General features: G+C 37.4%; 1 protein-coding gene across 4 annotated transcripts in view; it reads right to left on the reverse strand.

Annotated features, from left to right (window-relative positions):
• Positions 1–25,577, reverse strand: part of CaMKI (Calcium/calmodulin-dependent protein kinase I) — a 687,397-nt gene that overhangs the window by 214,547 nt on the left and 447,273 nt on the right. For all 4 annotated transcript variants that reach the window (XM_083117582.1, XM_083117581.1, XM_083117580.1 and 1 more), the window contains one exon: positions 11,435–11,509. In XM_083117582.1, coding sequence (XP_082973708.1) covers positions 11,435–11,509 — 75 coding nt within the window. The remainder of the gene's footprint in view (positions 1–11,434; positions 11,510–25,577) is intronic.

Here is a 25,577-nt window from a genome sequence, read left to right on the forward strand (position 1 = left end):
AAGGTTGCCACTGAAATTTTTATTCTCCGTCGGAAAATGTACTGAAAGGAGTGTAGATACCAACAGGGATGTCATTAATATATCCATGTATACACACTCACACGCAAACTGATTTCTTGAAACTAACCAAAAACTTTCCTTGGGCCTATTGACTTTATTAAATTAGGAAATTTTGACTAATATTTTCATAATTCTAAAGAAATGGACCTGATTTGGTGAGAATTATATTTTGTCACTTGACACAAGTACCCGGTCACCAACACTTATGTTTTGATGTAAGTCTTGAAAAGCTTTCCTGGCGCCGAATGATGAATAAATTCACTTCTACCTTGAAGATGAGAATGGCGTTAGCTCTCGAAAGCTCGGAAACTTTTCCAGAACTGACCTGGTCGATAGCCCGAGAGAATTTATTCAACTTAAGTTTTGGTATTCACAACAAAGTTACGTATATTGATAATCCTATTTAATACTTTTTTATTTAAAGGAAGCACTTCATTTATCAAGATTTTAAAACCATTTATGACAATATAACTGTTGATATAATCGGTTCAATAGTCCAACTTAAATACATTTTCCAAAACAAACTTTTTCACCACCATCATAATTTAATTTATTTTACTTTGCTCTTCTGCTACTTTTGGCTAATCGCGAAGTTGAGGATAAATAGTGATACGATGAAATGGATGAAGGGACAATCGCAAATGCACATGGACAGAACACACCAAAAGCTCCACAGAGGATTACGATGGTTGCGAGTTCAGACGCCAGAGTCTCATCAGTCTGCCAAATGTGGAAGAGAGATTGATATATTGGTGTCTTTAGAAAAAATCAACCCTTACCCTACCATTTTCACAAAAATTACGGAACAAAAATTTCACGTTTATGTTGAAAGTGAGTATTGGGAGACAAGTCCAATGATGTGAACAGTGACATTTTTTCATACTTGAGAAGTTAACGACCTTCTTATTGTGCATGTAAACATTAAGTACAGAATATTAAATTAAATAGAATAGATATCCTTCTCGTATAAAACAATCTATTTAAGGTGTACATATTTTCAGAATTTCTCCTAAGAAAATCCACAATTTCTAATTGGGGTAGTTTATTTTGACTGTGGTGATAATGATAAGACAGACCAATACCCTTCTTGAGACACAAACCTACAACTTCTTGTAGCGCGCTACACCAACCGCTAGACCATGAAAGCCGGTTATAATCAAGGAACCCGTTAGATACTGACTATAGAATATTGTTGTAGCCTTCATGTTGCACAATAGCATTTCCATTGTCAAAACTACGATCATGAACAGACACGTAAACAACAGTAAAAATGTCAAAAACCTGTCGCTCGAGAATTATCCAATTATGGTAATTTGTCTACCAATGAATAATTTCCTGTCAGCCTAGAAAGCGAGAGATGCTCGGCTCGAAAGATATACAACGGCGTTAACAACCAACCAGCTCTTAACCATTCAGAAAGAAATAAGCCATTTATCACGACAGGTTCAACCGAGAGACAGGTTTCTTGTGAAAGAGCGAACCACCATGTGTTTTGGTGCTATTGTGGAGCATGCTATGGGCATATGCGCTGGATGTGTGTACTGAGCATGTTAGCCTGACATCATACTTGCGGCACCTTAATTGCAATTTCTCAAATCGGTGATCCACGCTGGAAAGATTGGACACTCCGTGGAGGTCACAGGTCGAGATGGATTGGAACCTGATCTTGAGTAAATATCTGCGGCTTTGTTGGAAAGAGAGATAGGATTCTGTGATACCTTTGCATGCGAAGAAGACCGCCCTATAAATTGTACAAAAAGGTCAAAATCTCAAATGATTTTGTAATTTTTGAACCATCATTGTAATTATCTCCAATTACACTGATAGTATTTTACAGAGGCGAAAATAGAAGGGGAGGGGCTGCTATTTTACACCGGCCAAGGGTTCTTGGATGAGATTTCTACCTCAAGTGAATTTTCTTTTGTGATATTGTGGCAAAAATTATATTATTTTGTGATTACAGTATTTTAATTTTCGGCCATTAACTCATCACATTTTAATAATTATTTATTTTTTTAGTTGTAATCATTCAAAATGACTAACATTTAACATAGAAATTGTGCATCAATGTTTTGTTTCTTTTAACTTTTATTGCTTTTATAAAAATATATATTTTGTATAGTTAGGAATTTTTTAGGTTTTACGTATGTAGGAATAACAATTTGTATTAAAAATAATACATGTGTAAGATAAATATGTATGTATTTATTATTTCCTTAGTTTTCGTCTGGGGGGGAGACAGAAGGCCTAATTTCATATTTGCTTTTAATTGCACAAAACCAAGATATGCCAGTTTTGAGAAGTAACGCCCTGCTTGTTCAACAAAATTCGAATGTTAATCCTGCTAAAAATTGGACGAGTTGAAACACCCCTCCCCCCCCCACACACACACATACATACGCAGATGTGTATTTGCGTGTGTGTCCAGGAAATTACCAAAGATCTCACAATAAAATAAATCAGCATGTGAAAAATTTTCTTCGTCAATAACGGCATGAGAACATCGAAATTAATCTGACTACAAATAATTATACGAGTATTCGTTGACAATGCTTCATTTTTAATAAACAGATGATAAAACCACGATTTCTGTTCTGAAAATATTAAAAGCCCCTTCTATTAAGAAGGATAATGCAGACTCATTATTTCTACTACTGGCCCTGTTACTCTCATTACATTATTTTGTTTTTCCTTTGGTAATTTCACGTCGCTTTTCTACCTCTTGGGTTAATCACGGGGACCAGGATGAATGATGGACTGATAAAATAGACGATGATGAGACAAACACAATGAAACATTCATACCTTAACATGGGTTCGAGGCTGGGACCGCTGACCACCCCACCTTGGAGGCCGGCTAATCTCATTACAACCCTCCGATCAGTCTTGTATTTGTGTATTCAAACAGATTGAAAAGCATCCTCTCTTGCAGTGCGGTAGTCTTCCCATATTGGAAGATCCTGCTCCCCTTCCCTTTCTTTATTCCGTCTCCTTTGCCAGATATCCAAACTTTGCTAAGGGAAAGTATTCTCCCCACCTACGGACATCAATTTTAAAAATCAACTAATTTAGGTTTCACTCCTTCTGTTTGAAGTGAAATATCAGTGGTAATTCTACCACTTACGAATATAAATATGTATTAACCCCTAAAGTCCCTGAGGATATTGCCCTTCAGAATTCTCAGATTTCACGTTGCTCAAAGATAAACAGTTATCGCTCTTCCGAATTAATGATCTCAATTTTATTTCCTTCTCCCTTCTAAACTCACCTCTCTAGTCTTCTTCGCAGGGTATCAAGCAAGGGCGCGGCACTAGCGAGGGGCAGAGTGGGATGTTCCTGTAATCAAGTTCCACCCAGTGTAAATTACATGCTTCCTCCTTGTAGCAAAAACTTTATGTTCAAGTTAAATGTATGCACACATATTAGGTAATCATGGTTGAACTCGCAGAGTAGAGTGGGATCCGTAGAAGGAATCGAATCCGGGTATCCTTGATTACAAGGCGATGGCGTTACCACTACGCCATCGTGGAATGAAGTATTGCTTTGGTTTGATTTGGTCTATTTTAGTTCGCTTTTTGTGCCACTTTTGGCTAGTTTGCGAAGATGGGGATGAGTGATGATATGATGAATAGACACTCGCAAACATCCATGCCCCGCCCAGGATTCGAACCCGGGACCCATAGCATTGTAGCGCGATGTGAATGAAGTATTGAGTTGGTGTTTTAAGTCCACTTTATGCACAGTAAGGCTAATTGGGACTGAACCTACAGTTAAAATGGGATCCGAACCCGGGACCTCTTGATTACAATGCAATGACGCTACCACTGCGCCATTGGGGAGACTGAAATATTGAGGGAAAACACTGAAAACCTTCAGTCAAAATGGTCGACCATCGTTCTTACAGCTTGAATTATATTATTATGTGCAATATATGTATAATTTGAGAACAGATGGACATAAAGAAGGGTTTGTTTTTTTAGTTTTCATAATTTCCATACTCATTTTAGTAACATGAGAAACTGTTTTCTCACTGAGTGGTTATAGTCCTTTGGTGAATAATTCAAATTTGACCATCCACTTCACGCTTTCTTCTCAAAAAATTATGTCTGATCCTTTCACATACTATGTTTTACTATTCTTTAAAAGCTTCTCATAAGTGCTAGTGATATCACGCAAATTTCGTAACGTTATTTATTTCAACACACCCAAAAAATATCTGTGTAAATCTAACTTAAAATGTATTCTGAATGAAATGGTTTTTGATCAAAAAATTCATTTTTAAAATTTGGTACCTAAAAGGTAAAGTGCTCCCCTGTGCTTAGCACCACGCCATGAAGGCGTATAGGGGGTGTGGGGGTAACGCCCCACACTTTCTTGATCCGGTCATGGTATTAATAACTTGTTTAACATTTCTTCAGAAATAAGAAAAATAAACATTCAATGCACAAATTTTTAATGTAGAAAGAAGTACAAGTTCGTATGAGCTAAGAAGAACATTTCTTCCTGCATCATTTTCAGTGAAGGCAAAGTTGACTTAATACCAAAAATTTCTCTTCAGTCAGAATTGTCAAGATACAAAACTCAACTAACAAGTAAGTAAGTTCCGAAAAGCTAACCTAAACTGATCTTGAAAGCTTTCAATAGGTACTGTACATAATATTTTGTAATTGTGAAATAAGCATTTTTCAATTACACACACTAAGTGTGTGTGTGTGTGTGTGTGTGTGTGTGTGTGTGTGTGTGTGTGTGTGTGTGTGTGTGTGTGTGTGTGTGTGTGTGTGTGCACGCGCAAGGTTTTCAAATGTTGAAAAACATATATTAAAAACAAATCTTTCCAAGGAAATGTGTTTTAATTACTTCATATTTTGAAACTGTGCTTTGTATCTGAAACTATTCTATATTACTCTCCTTAACTTGGCATTTTTTGGAACATTCGACTAACAACATTCTCGTTAAAATTAGAAACCACACGTGTAATGTTTATGTTTTTGGGTTACTTTGCTTATTATGAAAACCTACACCATTAATTAAACCTACTGTATATGTAACGCTATGCACCTTGAATATAAAGCAGAGACATGTACACATTTAGATATTTTAACCCACTTTTTCGTTGAGAGCAGAGGGAATACTCATGGAATATTATGAAGGCCAATTATACTGGTTTCGTCCAATATTTGTTTTGGTAATTCACGACACTCTGCTGTCGTGGATTACGTATGTGTTTCTAGTAAAAGTTTAATTTACGTTTTTCACATTCTTACCCATTTAAACACATGCTTTAGTGCAGATATCCTGTTGAATTTTAATATATATTTACTGACATTTCGAGGTGATCGCCATATCTAATTGTTCAGTTAGTATGTACTATGAATTTTTTTAGGATGAGATAAATTAAAATATTTTTGTGCATTTTAGTACGTGCACTGATCATAATGTTTTTCTCACGAAATCTATCTGCAAACTAAAATTCATGAAAAATATCTAAAGTATGGATTAGACATTATCCAATTTGACGTTCACGCAGTGATTTACAATTTCCTGAAACATGTAATGAGACTTTCCCAGTTACTTGAAGGGCAATATCAAATTAGGTTTAACTTACTTTGAATGAGAGCTGATGCGCTTTTCAGATACTTAAATGAATTGCAACAAAACGATGTCCCTTGTTTACGTAGCACTGTGGGAAAGAAGTGGAGAGCTTCGCAATTGAAATGTTGCGATATGAAAGATGTGGACGAAGAACAAATTTTTCATGCTTTATTCATGTACAACTGTTTAAAAGACTTCTGAGGGGTTGCATCCTCTCGGTACGTCCTAGCTAGTAGAGCTAGAGAGTTCTGAACTGCAAGTCATTCTAAACAGTAACAAATTTTATTATTCCAAACTTTGTAAATGATGATGATAATGCTCGTAGAGATTTTCCTAGGGTAGACACTGATGATGGCCATGCATATTTTTAGTATTCGCTATTTTAAATTTGGGGGACTAGTTTTTTTTTCAGTTCACTACTTCTGATCCATCAATAGGTTTAGCATTAACAGGTGTTATTTCTAGAGTAAAAGTATTTCTTGTTCGGTTTTTGTAAAATTATACGCTGTGTAGTCTGATTTTCTTACTAGCATGATTGTTTGATTTATTTTAATTCGCTTTTTTGTGCCATTTTTGGCTAATTTGCGAAGATTGGGATGAGTGATGATATGATGAAATTGATGAATAGACACTCACAAACATACATGCATAGGCCGGAATTCGAACCCGAGACCCCTGGCGTCGTAGCGCGATGTGCTAACCACTCCGCCACGGGGGCCTGCGCTTGCATGATGAATCCATATTCGATAACGAGGAGAGCACAAAATAAATATTTCTCCGCGATTACAAATTGTAGACGAGCTGTTTCAACTTTTTTAATGTAACTGTAGAATTGCTACTCGTGCAAAGATAGAATATGCGTAACATATGTTGATGGAAAAATAATTTCTGCCATATGTTCACAATTAGCGATATAAATATTACTGTACTGTACATAATAGTACTTAAGTAATGGTATTCTTTAGTTATGGGAAAGATTTCATTTTCAAGTTGTTAACAATTAAACAGGAAACTCATCCAGTTCTTACAACTAAAGTGATATATGAGTGATGAAAATCTTGCTTTAATTGATTGATTGCTTTTATTTCGCTTTTCTGCCACTTTTGGCTAATCGCGAAGATGAGGATGAGTTATGATATGATGACATTTATGAAGGGACACTTATAAAGAACACCCATGATCTGGCCAGGATTCGATCCCGGGACCCCTGACGACGTAGCGCATACATCCACTATGCCACGGAGCTGAAAAACTTGCATTCCCAATATTCTAGAAAGCAAAAAAAACTGTCCCAACATTGGGTAATATTATTTTGATGACTAGCTTTTTCTTAGCATACAGGTATAAAATTAATTGTGATTTTCAATTTCATAATGAATTTTAGTTTTGAAAGGGAAAAACATGGAGAACTAATTAAAATGGTTTACTGTTTGAAAACAAATGGAAGAGTGGTAACCGCTAATTACGATGCTTCTGCGTTCATCGAAATTAATATCGAGGAGAGAAAGCTTCAGGGACAGTTCATTTCGTACGCGTATCAGAGAATGTTGTCTCATCGATCGGTTAGTAATGAAAAATTACCTTACGAATAATAAACATTGCAATACATACTGGACATAACAAATTGAGGTGCCATTGCGATACACTAAGTGGTGGACTCCAGTCTAGAAAACCAGGAGATGTAAGACATAGCCTAACTTAAATCTAGATATTATCTGCTCTTGCACATACATTGAGTATTTGCGCCCAAATCTTCTATATTATTATCATCTTTTAACAAACATCGCATTACTTGAATACAGCACCAACGAAAAATATAAGTTAAATTTCATATTGTTAAAATATTTCTTTCTATACGCTCCGCAAGAATAAACAAATTTCAAGCAAATTTTAGAGTTCCATTCTACGAGTTTATATTTTTATTTCCTTTAACTTGCTAATGCAAATTCTTTGCATAAACTCAGGCCTTATTAAATATGGACACACAAATTTCCGCAAAGTGGCGTGTAAAGATTTGCATAGCTCTTCCGACGAACGATTGATTGATTGATTGGTTTGCTTTATCTTACTTCGCAATCTTGTGTCACTTTTGGCTAATTTGCGAAGATGGGGAGGAGTGATGATATGATGAAATTGAAGAATGGACACACACAAAGATCCATGCCCAGGTCAGGATTCGAACCCGGGACTCCTGGCGTCGTAGCGAGATGTGCTAACCTCTCCGCCAAGGAGGTCGGCTCCGACGAACGAAACATATTTACTTCTCTTTCTTTACTCCGACATCTACCCAAAAATTTTGTCGTTGAAGAAAGTCGTAGTAGAGATTAATTCAAGCCTTGAATCGACTAGAAAATTTTGTTCATAAAGGTTTCTCCCGCCAAAATATAGGCCAAAAATTGTCTAAATGAGGAATAATTTGCATACATTTTGAAAACAATTTACAGTGTTTTGTGTACACTTCCCAAAATGTCAGTGCTTGAGAATTTCCCATTGTAGTTTACACTCGCCTGTTTAATTGAAACCGTATTTTAAGCAATATTGTCTTATATGTTTAATACAGTGATATTGCTACTAATATTTTTTTATATTATGAAACTGGCGTCTTATATACCTTGTATTCTATACAAAATAGACGAAACGCATAAATAATGAATTTATGCAACATGATTCTCAACTAGATCCATCGTATTTTCTGGAATGGACAAAACCTTGCTACTTTCATCGCTACGTTGGGATCGTAGCTCACCAAGCCAAATATATGATGGGGCATCCTGTAAAATTAATCAATATTGGTCCGCAATTGTCTGCCGGCGGCAATCTGGCATGTCGGCATGTTATGCGCTTGACATATCGCTACTGAACCAGGGTCTCTGTCGCCCTGATGCACGTTGCAAATATTCATGCAATAACTTTCGGAAGGGAATTAGTTAAATTTTTGAGTTTCGAACGTAAGTCAACGTATACCACAGTACGAGGCATTACATAATCAAGTGAATTTGATTCATAGTTTCTAATATGATTTCATTGCAGTGCCTATACAACTTAAATTACAACAAACCAGCAGTTCTGATTGATCACTAGGATAATTTAGTTGAATCTAACGCAGAAAAATAATGCAAACTATTATGGATACAACCTAGCTAAAAGCAATTACAACACACATGCTTATTGTGTTATTAATTTCATGCACCTTTTCATGTATCACGATATACGACTTGCATTCCATCACAATTCCAAAAAGTTTAGCAATGCCTTTCATAGCTTTATAATTCCAGATTAGCGAAGCAATTACTTTGCTTTTGGATAAGTTACATTATTTTGTATTTCGTAAGCGAATCCAACAGAATTTGGGCGTGTGCTTAAAGCCAAAATCGCATACCTAACTCGCGCTGGGGGTCGTACATAAATATTGCCTTCCAGGTGTAGTCCCTGCTATAAGAGCAAGTGATGATATCATAGAAATAATTAATCGATATAAAAGAACTCTTGCTGAGATCTCGATTGAGTCCAGAATCGTCAAAGATACGTTGGGCGATTAAAACCCAGCTAGGTTACATCCTGAATATTGTCAAATGGGCGGGGCTGCGAATACAAGAGTAACCAGAATAAATGGACTCGAAACATGAGTCTATTCCCATTAACAATTCCTTGTATGCTTGTGTAGCATGACGGAGCTTTGATGGATAATTTCCTTTCCATCTCGCCAACACATGGGACGGCCTGCGCTTTTCTTGAAGACCGGCAATTAGCCTACTAGCTGAAACAATGGTGGTGCAAGACTCCACAAGTAAGACTGGCTACAAATTAAGTTCGTTGGTGGTCTGGGAAATAGAACGCTCACTCCTCGACGTCAGCTCCAGACCATGGAGCGACCACAAGGCAATAAAGGTATGATGATTAACTGTGGTACGTTCGCAACCGAAACGTGTCGTCTACGGCGATATCCAGAGATTTGCATCAGAGCTATACAGGGTACCTGAACTTGAGCGGTAGCGTTGTTTATTATTTGCTGAATATTCTCGTGCTATTGTAGTAATGTGACACTTCAATTGCTGCCTTGTCTCAAAACCAACGAAGGATGAAGTTTCAAAGACCCATAAAACAGAAAATCCCACAATACTTTCTCTTCGGTGGATTGTCAATCAGGGGCACAATCCACGAATTCAAATTCTTTTCTCGCAGGAAAAGCCTCGTCGTAATCTGAATCCCGAAATATACGTCTCGATCTCGTCTCGGGTTCCAAGAAAAGATCTCGATTTCGTCTTGGTCTTGAAGGAAAAGTCTCGAGTCTAATTTTAGAAACTTTAAAATATTAAAAAATGCTGGTTGACGAAAATATAAAACACTTTCTTGCACATTATATAAGACATATAAACCAAGCACCTTGGAATGTCTGAATATGTCGCACAGAAAATAAATATTGATTTAGACGGAATTTTCCTAAACTAAATTCTACTTTATTTTAAAGTTTCGAACAAAATAAGACTCTTGGATCTCGTCTCCATTTTACAAACGTTTGTCTCGTTATTGGTTCCGTCTAGAAGGTCTCGATTTTTTGAAAGATGGTCTCGGTCTCTGTATCATTCCTCGCATGCACACTAGACTATTATATTAAAGTTAGCACTTTTAAAAATAGTTTGTAATGTCTAACAAACTTCCAACGAGCTGCTCCGATTGATATCAAGTGAAAGGACAGTCCACTCCAGTTTCATGTAGTTTCATGACGGTGAGGCTTGAGAGATTGAGATTATATTTTACGTTTCAAGAACATTAAGTATCGAGTATATCTGAAATTGTATTAGTCAGCAACTTCGAACTTCCACGCACGACGTGTGCTGTTTCTTGACAACGCCCTCATCATCGTCGAGACTAATAAATTGTGGGTCAAAGTTACAAACCCATCAAACTTGCATTTGAAACTTGATGTAGCATGTAGACGGGATTTTTTTCATTTTAACGAAGAAACTTTAAACGACAATTGTCTTATTCATTGAAAAATGTAATAATTAATAAAAGATCCTAGTTTTAAAAAGCACTGTGTATGCTGAATAGGTCTTTCACAGCTGATGGAACACATAATTAGAATAGGACATGATAATTACATTAATGTCATAGCCAATACTTTCTATTCACAGCTATATTTTGGTACTGACATTCGGATTTTAGCACTACGATACGATACCACTTTGCAATGATTTAAACCGAAGATCTAGAAATATTTACATTCATAAACGAACGAAACCGCTGCATTAGTCACGAGATGAGTTGAGTAAAAAACAATATAAATATGTGCACTCAAAGAGAAATTATTAAAAAAAAACTACCTTCCATTAGCAGTTTTAAAACATATAATTTGGTATTTATTTACGTGTTTGAATACACAATGTTTTGTAGCATGTCCCTTTCAGCATTTCAACTCTAAAATTATATTCACACATTCCAGCATATTTTTTGTACCAGTTGGGAGTGTGTGTGTGTTTATTGTGGATAGTTTACTCCGCAGGGCAGAGGACAATCAAACTGCAAAACACAACGAATCGCCAGCTACAGCTCTTTCAAACACGTTTGTCTTCCGTTTTAATAATCCTGCTCTATAAAATTCACTTTACATTGCAAATAAAAGACTTGTCTTTAATATGTTTGTATTGGAATGCGAAGGGACACTTTTTAGGATTACTGCTAAGTTTTGAAGCAATCGAAATAGTGCGTAATAAAGTTCATACATGTATTCTCTTAATTCCTTTCACGTTATATTGAAATCAAATAAATCAAATTGTACTTACAATTCCATTATTAGGTAAACCTTGTGTTTATCTTCATACGTTTCCAGCAACTGCACAATATTTGGATGCTTTAACCTGAAAATAAAGATGTGGAATAAATTAGTATTCGGGTGCTTGTATACGAAGTGAAAACATTAAATCAAACCATTAATTTGTAACAATGAAGGAAACTGGAAATACCTAGGCGCCGGGGCAAACAATACAAAAAATTAAATGGTACATACTGTTACCGAACATATAGAACAGGTTACACACATACGCGTACAATTGCTACACATACATAAAAGGACCAAAACACGTAATTATATTATTCATTAATTAACATCTATTTATATTATTTATAATACTACATAATATAAGTGAATTATTTTTGTACTGAGCAATTCTTCACACTTGGAAGTTTGGAACCGGAAATTAGTAATTTCCCGTAGCCCAAAACTGGGGGGGGGGCAAAGACAGTATATTTCCCTTGTAGATAAGATATTGCATAGTTCGGGGGCAAAAGTGGCGAAAAATAGGGGGGGGGGCAACTGCCTCCATCGCCCACCTAATCTCCGCCACTGCCTCGTACACTTTTTTTTTACTTCAATGGATGCGTGAAACAAATTTGTCATTCGTGCATATCAGTAGAGGCTTCTGTGTACTCAAAACGCCGAGACAAAGATATGAAGATGGTCAGGACACTGTTAGGAAACATGCTCGAATGAAGCTTAATTATAGTGCAAATTTTGGTCTTGGGCAAATTCAACAATTATAATAATTTGGAACGTAAAAAAAACATACCTTTTGTAAAAATTATACTTAATGATATGATTACAAGGTGTTGCACAACACAAATATTTTTTCAGAAAGGCTGAAGTCTAATCGTTCTCATTTATGTATTCGAAAAGTGGCACTAATTACACCATTAACGCATGACAAAAATGAGACTGAACATTTTGCAGACTAACGAGGCTCTGGTGACCGGACATTCCTCTGTGGGAATTGTGTCGTGTCACCCATATTTTCTGTGGTTGTCCCTTCATCTCGTCTCATCATCATTCATCTCCATCATCACGATTAGCCAAACGTGGCAGAAAAGAGATGTAAAGTAATCCAATCAATCAATCAAAATTAGATCGTGAACGTGTGAGGACCTTTCTCATTCACCCCCCCCCCCCATGTTTAAAGTTCAATTTATCCAAGACAAAGGAAAACGTATACATGAACTGAGGTCACCACTCCGCCCACTGACCAATACATCATAACAACAAAAAAGGTTTTTACAGATTCGAATATTATTGAGAATGAAAAATATTGGCCAAGTGCGCTTTCGTAAGATGGAGGAAATCCATGACACTACTACCCCACACAATGGATAATTGGCACTTTAAGACAAATAAAGGAATATCTTGAATTTCGTACGAGGGTCAACGTCACTAACTACCAACGGGGAGTAAAATGACAATAGGGAATGGAATTTCACACGCGGACCACAACAATGTCGATACTCCAAACTAATACAGGAAAGCGTGAATGTCAACTGATGCATTATAAACACTCACACCCACATTATATACTCTGTCACGGGAATCTCTGGAGCAAGGCCACGCATAACTGTAGAGAAGGAAAGTAAGCAAATGGGCGGACCGAAGCAATACGCGCTGCTGCAAAGGCTGGTAGTCTCTTTTTCCCCTCCACGCAATCCCGTTCCCTCGCATGTGTTCAATGGTCTAGCCCTATCGAGTCGCTACTTGCGCAGAGACTTTCGTTCGCTCGCTCCACAGATTCCCGAGACAGGAGTATAAATATGAAAATATCATATCTTTTATTTTGGAGAATAAACCTCTCCCATCCAAACTCAGAAACTTTGAGAACACGGGACTCGCAAGACAAAATTACTCACGTCACGACTACCAAGGTTTAGAACATCGACGGCTGAATACTATTTTGTCGTATGTCCATTTGCACTAACTTTTCAGTAGAGCTGATTAAAGTTTCACTTACGTGGATTTGGAATACATTACAAGATTTGAGCAAACATTTTACTAATGTTGATAATTCATACAATTCATTCATCAATGACAGCCTGATGCGTCGCTTCGGAACGTGACACATTAACCTGTAAGGAAGACAATAATATGGTCAACTCATCTCGGTCGAAAAGTGGAGATACGACAAAAAATACAGTATTCAACCGGCCACATGTCGCACTGTGTCTTGAAACTGGACTGAACGTCAAGCCACGATACAATATATTCTCCAACTTCAATATTGCCATTAGGGCAAGGCCACGCACAACGGAAGGAAAGGGGAGAAAGCGAGTGGGCGGAGCAAAGCAGTACGCGCTGCTCACAACAGCTGGTAGTTGCAGTCGCATTTTTTTCTTTATGCACTCACTCACCTTCTCACGCGTTCATTGGTCGAGCTCATTCGAGTCACTGCTTGCGCAGACACTTGTTTTCATTCGTGAATTGGTGTAATAAATAAAATGATACAATTTATTAGTCTTAGAATTCATAAAAGTTTGTTGTGATTGCTTCCGAGATTCTCGGGATAGAGTATAATTCTGTTCGATTCACTACGACTTCGTTACTCAACCAGTTACATCATTTGAGGTTACATATCGAACATCCATGATCTCGTCTATCGCTGAGCACTTTCCAGCGGACTACACCCCAGCGTTGCGACACTCGCAAAAAGAAATTAAAGCTCTAACGAAATTACTCTTCCCTCATTTGACCTCCAGCAACGTGACGTGACGATGGATTTCAATTCGGGGAAAAGGGGATTAGCGTGTCGCTTCGGGGGCTTCCATGCGTTGGTCACAATGGGAAATTATACAAAGTGGAATGGATGCTTTATGAATAAACAAACGATGTTCGCCAGTAACCTCAAAAAAGCGAAACTCTTTCAATCCACAGTTCGTAGGCTTATGGGAATTTAAACCGCTCTAAAGTCAGGAGGTAACGTGATGCTAGAACTCAATGAAAACGGGTTTACAAGTATGGATGTTATTTGTGAATGTCCCTTCATCAATTGCATAATACCATATCAACATCTTCGCAATTAGCCAAAAGTGGCAGAAAAGCGAAGTAAAACAAAACAAATCAATCAATCAAGTGCGAATTCTACATTCCTCCAAGTCCACGAACTTTTGAATTCAAAATAAGAATGGTTATGCTTTTGATATTGTCTATGTAACAGCAGAAATATTTCAACACAATGAAAAGGCTAACGACTAACATACACTAGCAAAGCTCAATTGAAACTGTTGTAACCTAAAATGGAATTTTGTAACTTTTTAAATTTTGTAAAGCTAAAATGTGCAATTAATATTTTCCCGGATAAAATATAATATTCATTTCTTGTATGTAAGGCTGTATATTGAACGAAATTTTACACAATTGTATTGGAAGTCTGTTACGAATCAAATTATATCTTAATTTTGTGAGAAACAGGAGGGAGGGAAGATAATCCATACGCTTGTCTAAACTGATTAACATTTTTCTGAGAATAACAATATCCATGCTTTTGCATGATTAGTCTATGCGATACAATTCTATGTTAAAATGATCACTTCATCAATAAAATATTGCAAATATTTTGAGCATGATGGAGTAGAAATATAGTGATATAACTGATTAAAACTTCTATATTATGATGAATAATACAGTATTTTAATGTGGAAATATCATCACTTACGAGCTAGTTTATATCTTGGCGATATTAACTGGTGTGAATTAATTAAGCTATCGGCTATGACTGAAGCAAATTCTAATTTAAGGAACTGAATAAATTTGGAGGAATTGTTTTTCCTCAATATAAAAGGTTTTGGTATCAATTCGTCAATATGAAATCATATTTGAAATCATAATTCAATAAGGTGTATTTTATTATAAAATAATAATGATGGGAACGAAAATGTTCTAGTTCTCTTAAGTATTACTGAAATATTACAATATGTATATATGAAAGTAACAAAAACTTCAAATATGGAAAACTAACTTCTTGTGCTCAAAACGCTCAAGTGCTTGTAGTGCTCGAAATTGTACGACTCCTTGACCTATTAATTTCATTAATGGGCAAATGCGGTTTGCAAATTCAGTTTTCTATCCAAGTATGATGTAATACATACTACCCGTCGTTGTAGGATTGACCGCGATTCACCAGAGCATGGGTAATTCCAGGCACTAATGCTACATCAATAATTCGTTACCAGCTGCATCCTGAGAGCAGCACTTGGTAACGCATCAAAACACTGACGCAAAAGCGTTCACCTTTAGATAATCCACTCGCTGGAACGTAATGTTCATGGCGTTAAAATTTAACACACAAGTTAGGCGGGAGTACAGATTGCTCATTATAAGCAATACGAAGAACATGCCGTAAAGCACCATTGGAAAGAGAACCACCATTAACTGCGAGAAAGTTCCAACGAGGGGATAAGGGAGCAGTCAGAACACACGGTAACCTTTATATTGAGGGTTTTTTACTCCACAGGTCTCTGGAAGGATGATCTCTGAACAGATACAGAAAACCTTCAATTTCTAATGTAGCCAAAGGTAAACATCTTGTGTATGCGTTGATCAGTCATGATATTTTGTACAATTTGTATTTTGTATATTTTTATAAATTTGTATAATTTTGTATCATAAGGTATATTTGCTACGATCATTGCTAGCAAGAAACAATTACAGACTCACTGTTGACATCTAAAATACTACCGTGCGTCCATTTCGATCTGCAGCCGAGAGATCGGGAGAAGCGTGGCGGGCGGCACTGACGGAGATGCCGACATTTGCGGCCTGAAATGCCCGCTTATTTTTATGGACATATGCAGACATTTATATAAATATTGCAAAACGAGCACTAACCTGTGTTATAAGAGTATGGTTTTAATTTTAGTAGCTTAGTGACTGTATGTGCCGATGATTTTGACACGCCCACCTCTTGTGAAACACGGCGTAGAGGTTTGTTTGGAGAACGTTCTAACGCTGCACCAATATCATCGAGTTTTGCTTCGGTTAGAATCCGTCGTTTTTGCTTAGGTGTTTTAAAATTTAACGATACAGTTTCTCGTGATTTAAGGACAAGATGTCTAACCGTATCTCTGTGTGGAGTTGAAACGCATGGGAATTTCTGTACCTACACACGTCTCGACACGAGTTTGTTTTCACGTAGGTACGTGTCATACATAAAAAAATCTTTGTTCTAACGTGAATCTTGCGGCTGGCATTCCAATCGTCTCACTGACACGTCACACATACACACTACAATAACACAAACAAGTAACTGCAAGTAACCAAGAATAACACTCTTGCGCACAGTACGAACTTAACACGCTCTTTTTTACATTGCTCGCCACTATATTTACAACTCTGTCTTCATCTAGTCGCGAAGGAACAAAAAACTCGAGCTCGGAGATTTCGGATTGCAAGGAAGCTCACGAACACTATTGACTTTTAACGGTTTCTTCTACAGCGTAATCTTGATACAGTGTTGCACATTCAAAACCTCCAAACGATCCCCATCGGCACAAAACTCTTTCAAGGATATAAACTTAAGCAGGACGTTACTGGTCAAAACTATGATTAAAATGTCTTATTATCTGTGGCTCTTAACATCGTTTCTAACGCGTATTTATTTGTGCATATAAGAGCAGAATTTGGATGAATTACAGAAGAACTTTTGCGTGTTATAACACAGGTTAGTGATCGTTTTGCAATATTTATATAAATGTCTGCATATGTCTATAAAAAAAAGCGGGCATTATAGGCCGCAAATGTCGGCATCTCCGTCAGCGCCGCCCGCCACGCTTCTCCCGATCTCTCGGCTGCAGATCGAAATGAACGCACGGTATTATCCGTAAGAATAACAATCCGGATGTCCAATGCCGGGAAAGACGCAGATCTTTTAGAGGTTTTTCACTTTTTTTTTCTTTTTTTAATCAATGTAAAGGCGCATTGCACAGTGGTTCGGATACCACTTTTAACTGTAGATCCAGTCCCGATTATCCTATCGGATCACAAAATGGACTCAAACTTGTAAGTATGGAGGAAGAAATTATTTTTAACAATTTATTTCAGAACTTAAACAAAAAAATTGTTGTCTCTCTTACTTCATAAATATTCACGTTGCATGGTAGAGACGCGCCAAGTAGCATATGTTTTGGTGCAAGTGAACAGAATCTGGTAACTTTGCTTGTACCGAGCTGCAAAGGTTAGGAATACATATTGTCCGATTCGGAATCAGACATTTCTTAAGTGGCGTTATTATGCCCTCTGTTTTAGCAGTCGGTACTATATTTGCCATCTTTTCCTGTATTCGTCGGCCCCCGTGGGGGAGTGGTTAGCACATCGCGCTACGACGCCAGGGGTCTCAGGTTCGAATCCCGGCTTGGGCATTGATGTTTGTGAGTGTCCATACATCAATTTCATCATATCACTCATTCCGATCTTCGCGCATTAGCCAAAAGTGGCACAAAAGTAAAATAAAGCAAACCAATCAAGAGAACAACATAGAATACTGTGACAAGTTGCAACAAGCCACTAGCTTCCGCATTTACAGTATGAATAAATAATACACGTCGTTTAGTTATTGCCAGAACTTCTAGTTCCCTTAACACTTAAAGAGATGCTATAAATTTTAGTGATGTCACTGAGGCATGGCAAGTACCACATTAAGGACCATATATGTTCCGTTTACTTTTTGCAGGCTTACTTCGAAGCCATCTCATTGCGTAGGGGCGAAAATAAGGCCACGAGAACAAGAAAAATCAACCTTTACGCTCCTTCTTGCTGCAGAGAAAGGTGATTCTGAATATTGAAAGTGGCATTGCACATAAGATATGGCACCATTTATTTCTCCGGACAAACATGCCAGCCTTCATGGAATGAAAGTCTATTTATTTGTGCCAGGGAGTTGTAACAGATTAGAAGTTAAATGCCTATTAAGCATATTTCCTATCTTGTTAAAATCGATGCTTAATGCATCTGGTGGTATGACTAACGTTCGTCGGACAGTTGGTTACCATTATCTTATACGGCGTATATATCTAAATTCAGGTGCACTGCAGTTACACCCAACAGTGTAATACGAAGTCAAGGATAATTGCAACTCGTAATACAGCGGCCTGTTTGCAATGCAGTGTTGTAAGAATAATTGCCATTCCAAGCACGATGCGCACAGAGAAAGTTTGTAAAAATGTATAAGAGTAGCACGAGCAATACATTACAAAAAAATGTGACCTTTGCTGTGGCGAAGCACAAAGGAAAGAAAGAAGAATACGGGAAAATTAGTACTTTATGGTGCTTCGTAAATAACCGGTAATATTTTATTGTAAAAAGAATGCGAGAAATACTGAAGGAGTTGCTGCTGAATATTTTTCCCGCGACTGCTCTGGTGATGTGTTGTACTTTCTGTATTTTCACATGTCCATCAAGTTTAATTGAACACTAATAACTTTGCTCAAAAAATTTATTTGAAAACTTACTTTTAAGAATTACAGATGCATATTGTTTTTCTTTATTTGTAGTTTTAAGTCCACTTTATGCACAGAAAGACTCGTGACTGGACCTACAGTTTAAAGTGAAATCTGAACCACTTTATGCCTCCACCGGGTATCGAACACGGGACCCCTCGATTACAAGGCGACGACGCTACCACTGCGCCATCGGGGAGGCCTTGAGAGATACATATTGTTTTGTTCTCTCTTAACCTAAATACATTTCATTACTTACTCTTACAGCTAGTACAGAATTTCCATATTTTAGATGCACATGTATGATCAGTCAGAAAATAAAATAAACTAGTTAGAATTTCGATTAAAGGTAGATATTTTTCAACAGGATTATGTCCAGAATATAAATGTGCGGTAGCTGTGATCAGTTCTGAAAACGCTCAGGAATGAGAGATTTTTTGGAACGTGTAACAATGACACTTCGCATTCATAACACATGATATATGGCACACAGTGGCGTATTCTGAAAGTTTTACCTGGTTCAGGTACAGCAAAAATTCTTGTTTATTATATATGTTTATTATGTAATAGAAATAAAACACCAATGCTGGAATCCAAGCAAAAGAGAAACAGATGTCTGACATCCTCAAATTTTCCGGCAATATCTACATAAATGAAAAGAGTTGCTTTACCGGAGACTAATAAGATAACATGAGAGAATATGCCACTGGAGTAGACGGATGTGAGAATATACCACAGAAGTCTAGTTTTGAGTTGCAGAGTTGTCGACTGTTAATAGAGAAAAAAACATAAAAAATATTATTTTACTAAATCTCAGTATTCGTTCATGTCACTTGGGATTTATTTTTCCATGTTGTTCCTCTAATGCTAAGTCGATTCCTACAGAAGGTAATAGGATGGACAGACAGAGATTGGTGGGAATCATAACCCTCTCTAGCCCAGGTGTTTTATAACAAGAACGTCAGTTGAAGGTAAAATATGAGGTGAGTTGTTTTAAAGAAAAGTCATAACGGTTCTTTATGTTCGTTCACATGCCTCCTTCACAAATTTCTGAGCACGCCACTGCAAATGAACTAAGGATAACGTCATATTGCTGAGAGAACTGTGCGAATTGTGATCTCGGATGCAGATCGCGTGGCTTGCCAACTGTAGATCTGGGAACATGATCAGCTTGCGGTCTTCTGTAGGTAGATTGTTGAATTGCAGGCGCCACAGGCTTTCTTGTCGGTGGGTGAATGCTTTGATTCGCTCGTTTTTGTAAGCAGGAGCATATAACAAGTTGAGCAAGCAGAATGGTTGAGTCAAGTCAGTATACTAGCTTACGCTGCCACCACTTGAAGGGTTGCTAGTTCGAATCTTCCAACGGCAGTTGCCAATTACTGTAATTCTGGGAAATATTAGAGCCAATATGTTTTTATTTTTTTAAACAAAGTTTAGAATTAGTATTGAAACCGCTCAATACCCAACTTCTTTAATAAAGTTGTAAGGTTATGAAACGATACAAATATAACAAACGGCAAGCGTGTAACTTAAAGCTCGTGTTGCGTGTGGAATTAATGCCACTACATTACTCTTAGTGTATCATGGGTTCACTGATGTAGATATGCTATAAAATCTTGCCTCGAAATCCACACACAAGCTCAAACGTTAATGTTGGAATTATTAATACCCCGTCGCAATCTGTCATTTCAAGAAAACACAATGTTGATTCATTTTACACTGTACATGGCAATGTTTTCAAAAACACAAACAGAAAATAAATTGATTGATTGATTGAGTTGGTGTTTTAAGTACACTTTATGCACAGTAAGGCTAATCGGGACTGGACCTACAGTTTAATGTGGGATCCGAACCATTATGAGCCTCCACCGGGTATCGAACCCGGGACCCCTTGATTACAAGGCGACGACGCTTCTACTGCGCCATCGGGGAGGCCCTTGTATGTGAATAATATGCAATGGTGTAATGAATGTAATGATCAATATCACCCGGATTAACCTAACCGTGTTTACACTGTTTTGAAAAGAATAAATATTCGATGGATTTTTATATCCAGGATTCCAGAATAATTCTAATATTAATATTTATTTATTTAAACATTCATTTGGGCCTCGACGATGGCGCAGTGGTAGCGTCGTTGCATTGTAATCAAGGGGTCCCGGGTTCGATACCCGGTGGAGGCACATAGTGGTTCGGATCCCACTTTAAACTGTAGCTCCAGTCCCGGTTAGCCTTACTGTGTACAAAGTGGACTTAAAACATCAAATCAAAATTAATCATTCATTAAATTAAACATGCTGCGTTACTTTGCATGTAAAAATGCGATTTTATAGTAACGAACTTAAAACAATCTCTAGTTAAACATATAGAGAACGAAGTAGCTCATACTTTCTATTGCTCTGACAGTAAGCTTCGTCTAAGAGCGTTCGGTAGATAAAATAAAACACAAGCTATTTGTCACAGTACCCTTTCTACGTGCAATAATTCATACAATTTCATCTTATAATGTTTCACATTTGAATTGTTTCGTTCGCAACGCCAATATCCAAGGTCAGGATAATCCTCTGTGGAATCGTGTGGTCCTGTGTTTGTGCTCTGTGTGCTGAGTGTCCCTTTTCAGCGTCAGCTTTTAATAGGTTAGGATATTTTATCCTCGGAAACAGTATAGTTTTAGTTCTTGTTAAGTAATGAATGAAAGGGTTTTACAAATTGAGTGTGGAAATTTTAATGGACATTTTCTAGTTAGGGACCTGTCCTCAAGTTTGTTTCAGTTAAGGGGCTCATCCCCGTATTGCGTGACGGACAAAAATAGCCTTATGTGCTGATATGTTCATAACATAAAAATCAATCAATCAAGGAGATCCACACCACATGTGATGAAGGTCTTAACTTGATTGGTGTTAAAATAATGCCGATAACGGTTTGAAACGTTTTAACACCATCCACTATATCACACTCCATGTGGATGATTTTACATTTTTTACAGTGTACTAAAGCAAAACATGCTGCTAAAGCAGCTATCCTGAATTTGAACCATGTCATATCGCCTCGATGGTTGGGAGCGTTCAGTGGTCGACGCACCATATGCCTACCGGTTCACTCGAATGATTTTTCCTCATTGTCATGATTAGCCTAAACACCAGGATGAAAAACGACGTAACGAAAGATGTATGCTATGTTTTCTTATCTATTTTATAGGTCTATCATCAATTATCGGTCATCTATAATTATAAAAAAATACTTTTATCTGGTTGTGAAAATAGAAATGAAACCTGCTAGTCAGCTCTCACAGCCATCATCATCTTAGCTACATCATCATGGAATTGGTATGGTAATTTTCTAAACGAAAACCTTGTTGTTGCATTGAAGATATGGGCATTGGGTAAGTATAACTTGAGAAAGAAGCACCGCTAGGAATTGTCAGATTAATTTATCTCGATGTCCATCACGCGCCTCTAGCAGGCAGTCGCATACAAAGAAGCTTACCACACACGATCAATCATCATAATTGACGGGCTGATAGTGAACATCTGCTACATTCTTAGCGGGCTTGGAGTGAGGGAAATTTTGGTATTCCTTGACACGCAGCGGTTACTCAAACAAGCAAGGCTGTGATTACAACTTTCTTAGGATGTCTGCCTTAAGATGTCTGCAGGGTAGAGATGTTCAGTGGATTATGGGAAGTTAGCAGGGATCTTTCATCGTCTAATGCTTTGCATGTAAGGACTCACCCAACTCGGATTACAATGAAGGATTTGACGAGACTGTTCTCAGGGATTAGGATCGCATGTGCAGTGGGCTACACTCAAATTGCCCATAGTGTCAATCCACTTTGCCTTACACAGTGGTACGCAGGGTGCATCACCCAACAGAATTACGTATACCCAGCAGAAAATTAAATTTCCATCCACGCCAGGAATGATTTTTATCCCCTAAAAGACAATTAATTTGTAGCACAAATGTTTTCAGTATATTTTCAAATGTAAAGTTTTTCATGAATTAATATCAATTTGCGGATTTAAACGTGATTAGTGCCATATTGACAACGCATCTGACTATTGTTGCCTTTGTGGCCGAGCGCTGGACAAGAAATCTCGCCACCGACGGTCTCAGGTTTGAGTCCCGGCGTGGACATCCACTCATCTATTTCATCTAATCATCATTCACCCTCGTCGCCGCCGTAAAATAAGAAATACACAAATGCATCGGACTATTGTGAAACTAAGAGTACGTATACACCCAGCCTATCATTACAAAAATGCTTATCAATATTTTAATTAGTTAAGATTATTGGCTAAAAAGATTAATGCATTAATAAATTTAGTGAAACAAGTTCAAAAGACTGGAAAATCTACATCCTTACGAAGCTTTTTTCTCGCAATTCTCACGTTTGGTTCTTGCCCAAAAAGACGGAATTGATGAACTGTTGCCACAAGATTTTGTTTAGAACGTGTGTGGCTGAACATACTCCGACAATTATTAACTTTCTTCTATATTCGTACACCAAAACGAGTTCAGGTGTGTAAATAAGGTAACGAATTCGTATTCGTCGCAGGTTCGAATCTCTCGACTGGCCATTCTGCATTAATCCGTGAAATTCTCTAGTTCCTCTGGGTCAATTTCCATCATTTTCCCATATTCCAGTCACAATTAACATAATGGTGCAAATATGCCTGTTAATTAAATCATTAAATCAATCGATCTCCGTGGACCTCCCCGATGGCGCAGTGCGTTATCTTGTAATCAAGGGGTCCCGGGTTCGATACCCGGTGGAGGCACATAGTGGTCCGGATCCCACTTTAAACTGTATGTCCAGTATCGATTAGCCTTACTGTGCACAAAGTGGGCTTAAAACACCAAATCAATCCAATCCAACGTAAATATGAAAACAGTCCCATGCATTCGATCACGAAGTTATACTTTCGGTAGTGAGAACAGGAAACAATGCGTGTAAAACATTTCAAATCTTCAGCAGCCCTTACCAGACCACGTAAAGTATTTGCCAACAATAGGAGCTTTCTTAGCTGCCGTTGGGAGAGAAATTCTTCATATTTTCCCTTCTGGTCTGCAAGTCTCTATCACAACAGTACCGAGGTTCAGTTAAGCCTGTAAGCATTGCCAGATGTTAGAAACCATTCCAGATCCTCGCTTCAATGAGCACCATTCCATTGTGCAGGTTTTCCTCATTATCTGGAGCTTTTTCAGTTGTGGAACGTGAAGTTTATCCACAGAAGTTCGGAAGAGCGAAGCGGAGTCTGGATGGATTAAAAATTGCAGATGAAAACACGAAAACAATAATTATGATCTACGATGACTATTGGGTAGTGACTTTTATGCTATGTATCTTAGCAGAAATTAAAACTACTTTTAATTCAGTTCGTGCCAGGGTTTAAAAAAAAAAAAAACTGGGCCCAGGTGGGTTTAATCGGTTTTTTTCTGGTTTAATTGTTTTTTTTTTGTTTTTTTGGGGTTTTGTCGAGCTTTTATAAAATGTGAATACATGTAATAATTCACATTTGTAATTGCCGCTCAACCTACCCACTGCACTTTGCCGCCTGGCGCACCAACTAGCAGACCACAACAAACTGTTAAACCACAGAAATGTTTATGTTTTATCCTTTATCCTCTTACGATTTCCTGGTTACCTCTGTGCCTCTGTGGATAGCAAGTTTGTATGTTTGAATTGATATTAGCAGATGTTGTATCATAAATGGTATAGGATACATTACGATATATTACGACATTTGTCAGAAGCATCAAGAGATCAATTGCGGGTGTGTACTATTATCTTCAGTCACAAGCATAATAAAATAGCGATAGTATACATAGTGTTCCCCGATAGTAGATCGGAAGAAACTGACTTCAGATCTGAGTTCAGTGACTTTTATTTATTAGAACGTATTTCATATAGCAACTGAAAGCAACATATTTTCATTTGCGTAGCTTTCTTAATTTAACAAATCACGCTTACGCCTCAACGAAAGTAGTTATAGAGAAACTGACTTCAGATCTGAGTTCAGTGACTTATTTATTAGGACCTAGAAGTTAATTTTGAATGGGATTTTATTTTATATTTTAATAATTATAGTATAGTAATAATTTCGTGTTTGTTATTTCAGGCACTGTAAATAAGTTATCCAGCATGCTGAAAGTAGTGGGAAGTGGTAGAAAAATCTGTAGTGAATGGACTGAAGTGATAAAACTTGAAGGGAGCTCGAAGTGTAAATGTAAACACCGTAACAGCGAAATCAGTTGTAAAATAGAGAGAATAAAATCCCACCTGAGTAAATGGGAAGCTCGAAGAAGAAATAATGAAACGTCAAATGATGAACCTGAACCCAGTTCCTTCTTCAAGCAAAGTACAAAAATCAATGATTGAATTTGTCGTAAAGACTACCGAAAGTCAAAAGCACACATTAGACCAAACAATAGCAATTTTTTCCTACGCTGCAAACATTCCCTTCCATGTTGTGGAATTAAATCAGTTTAAGACAATGATAGAACTATTGAGACCCAGTTACAAACTTCCTACCGCGAAAGCTATTAGCGGGAAACTGTTAGACCGTGCTGCAGAAAGAACGAAAGAACGAAACAGCAATTGAATCAGGTGGATTGAATCACTGAAGTCCAGCAGTATTACCCTAACACTAGATGGTTGGTCCAGTGTTCGAAATGATCCAA

This window comes from Lepisma saccharinum, chromosome 2, assembly GCF_977018435.1.
Source record: "Lepisma saccharinum chromosome 2, izLepSacc3.1, whole genome shotgun sequence".
NCBI lineage: Eukaryota > Metazoa > Arthropoda > Insecta > Zygentoma > Lepismatidae > Lepisma > Lepisma saccharinum.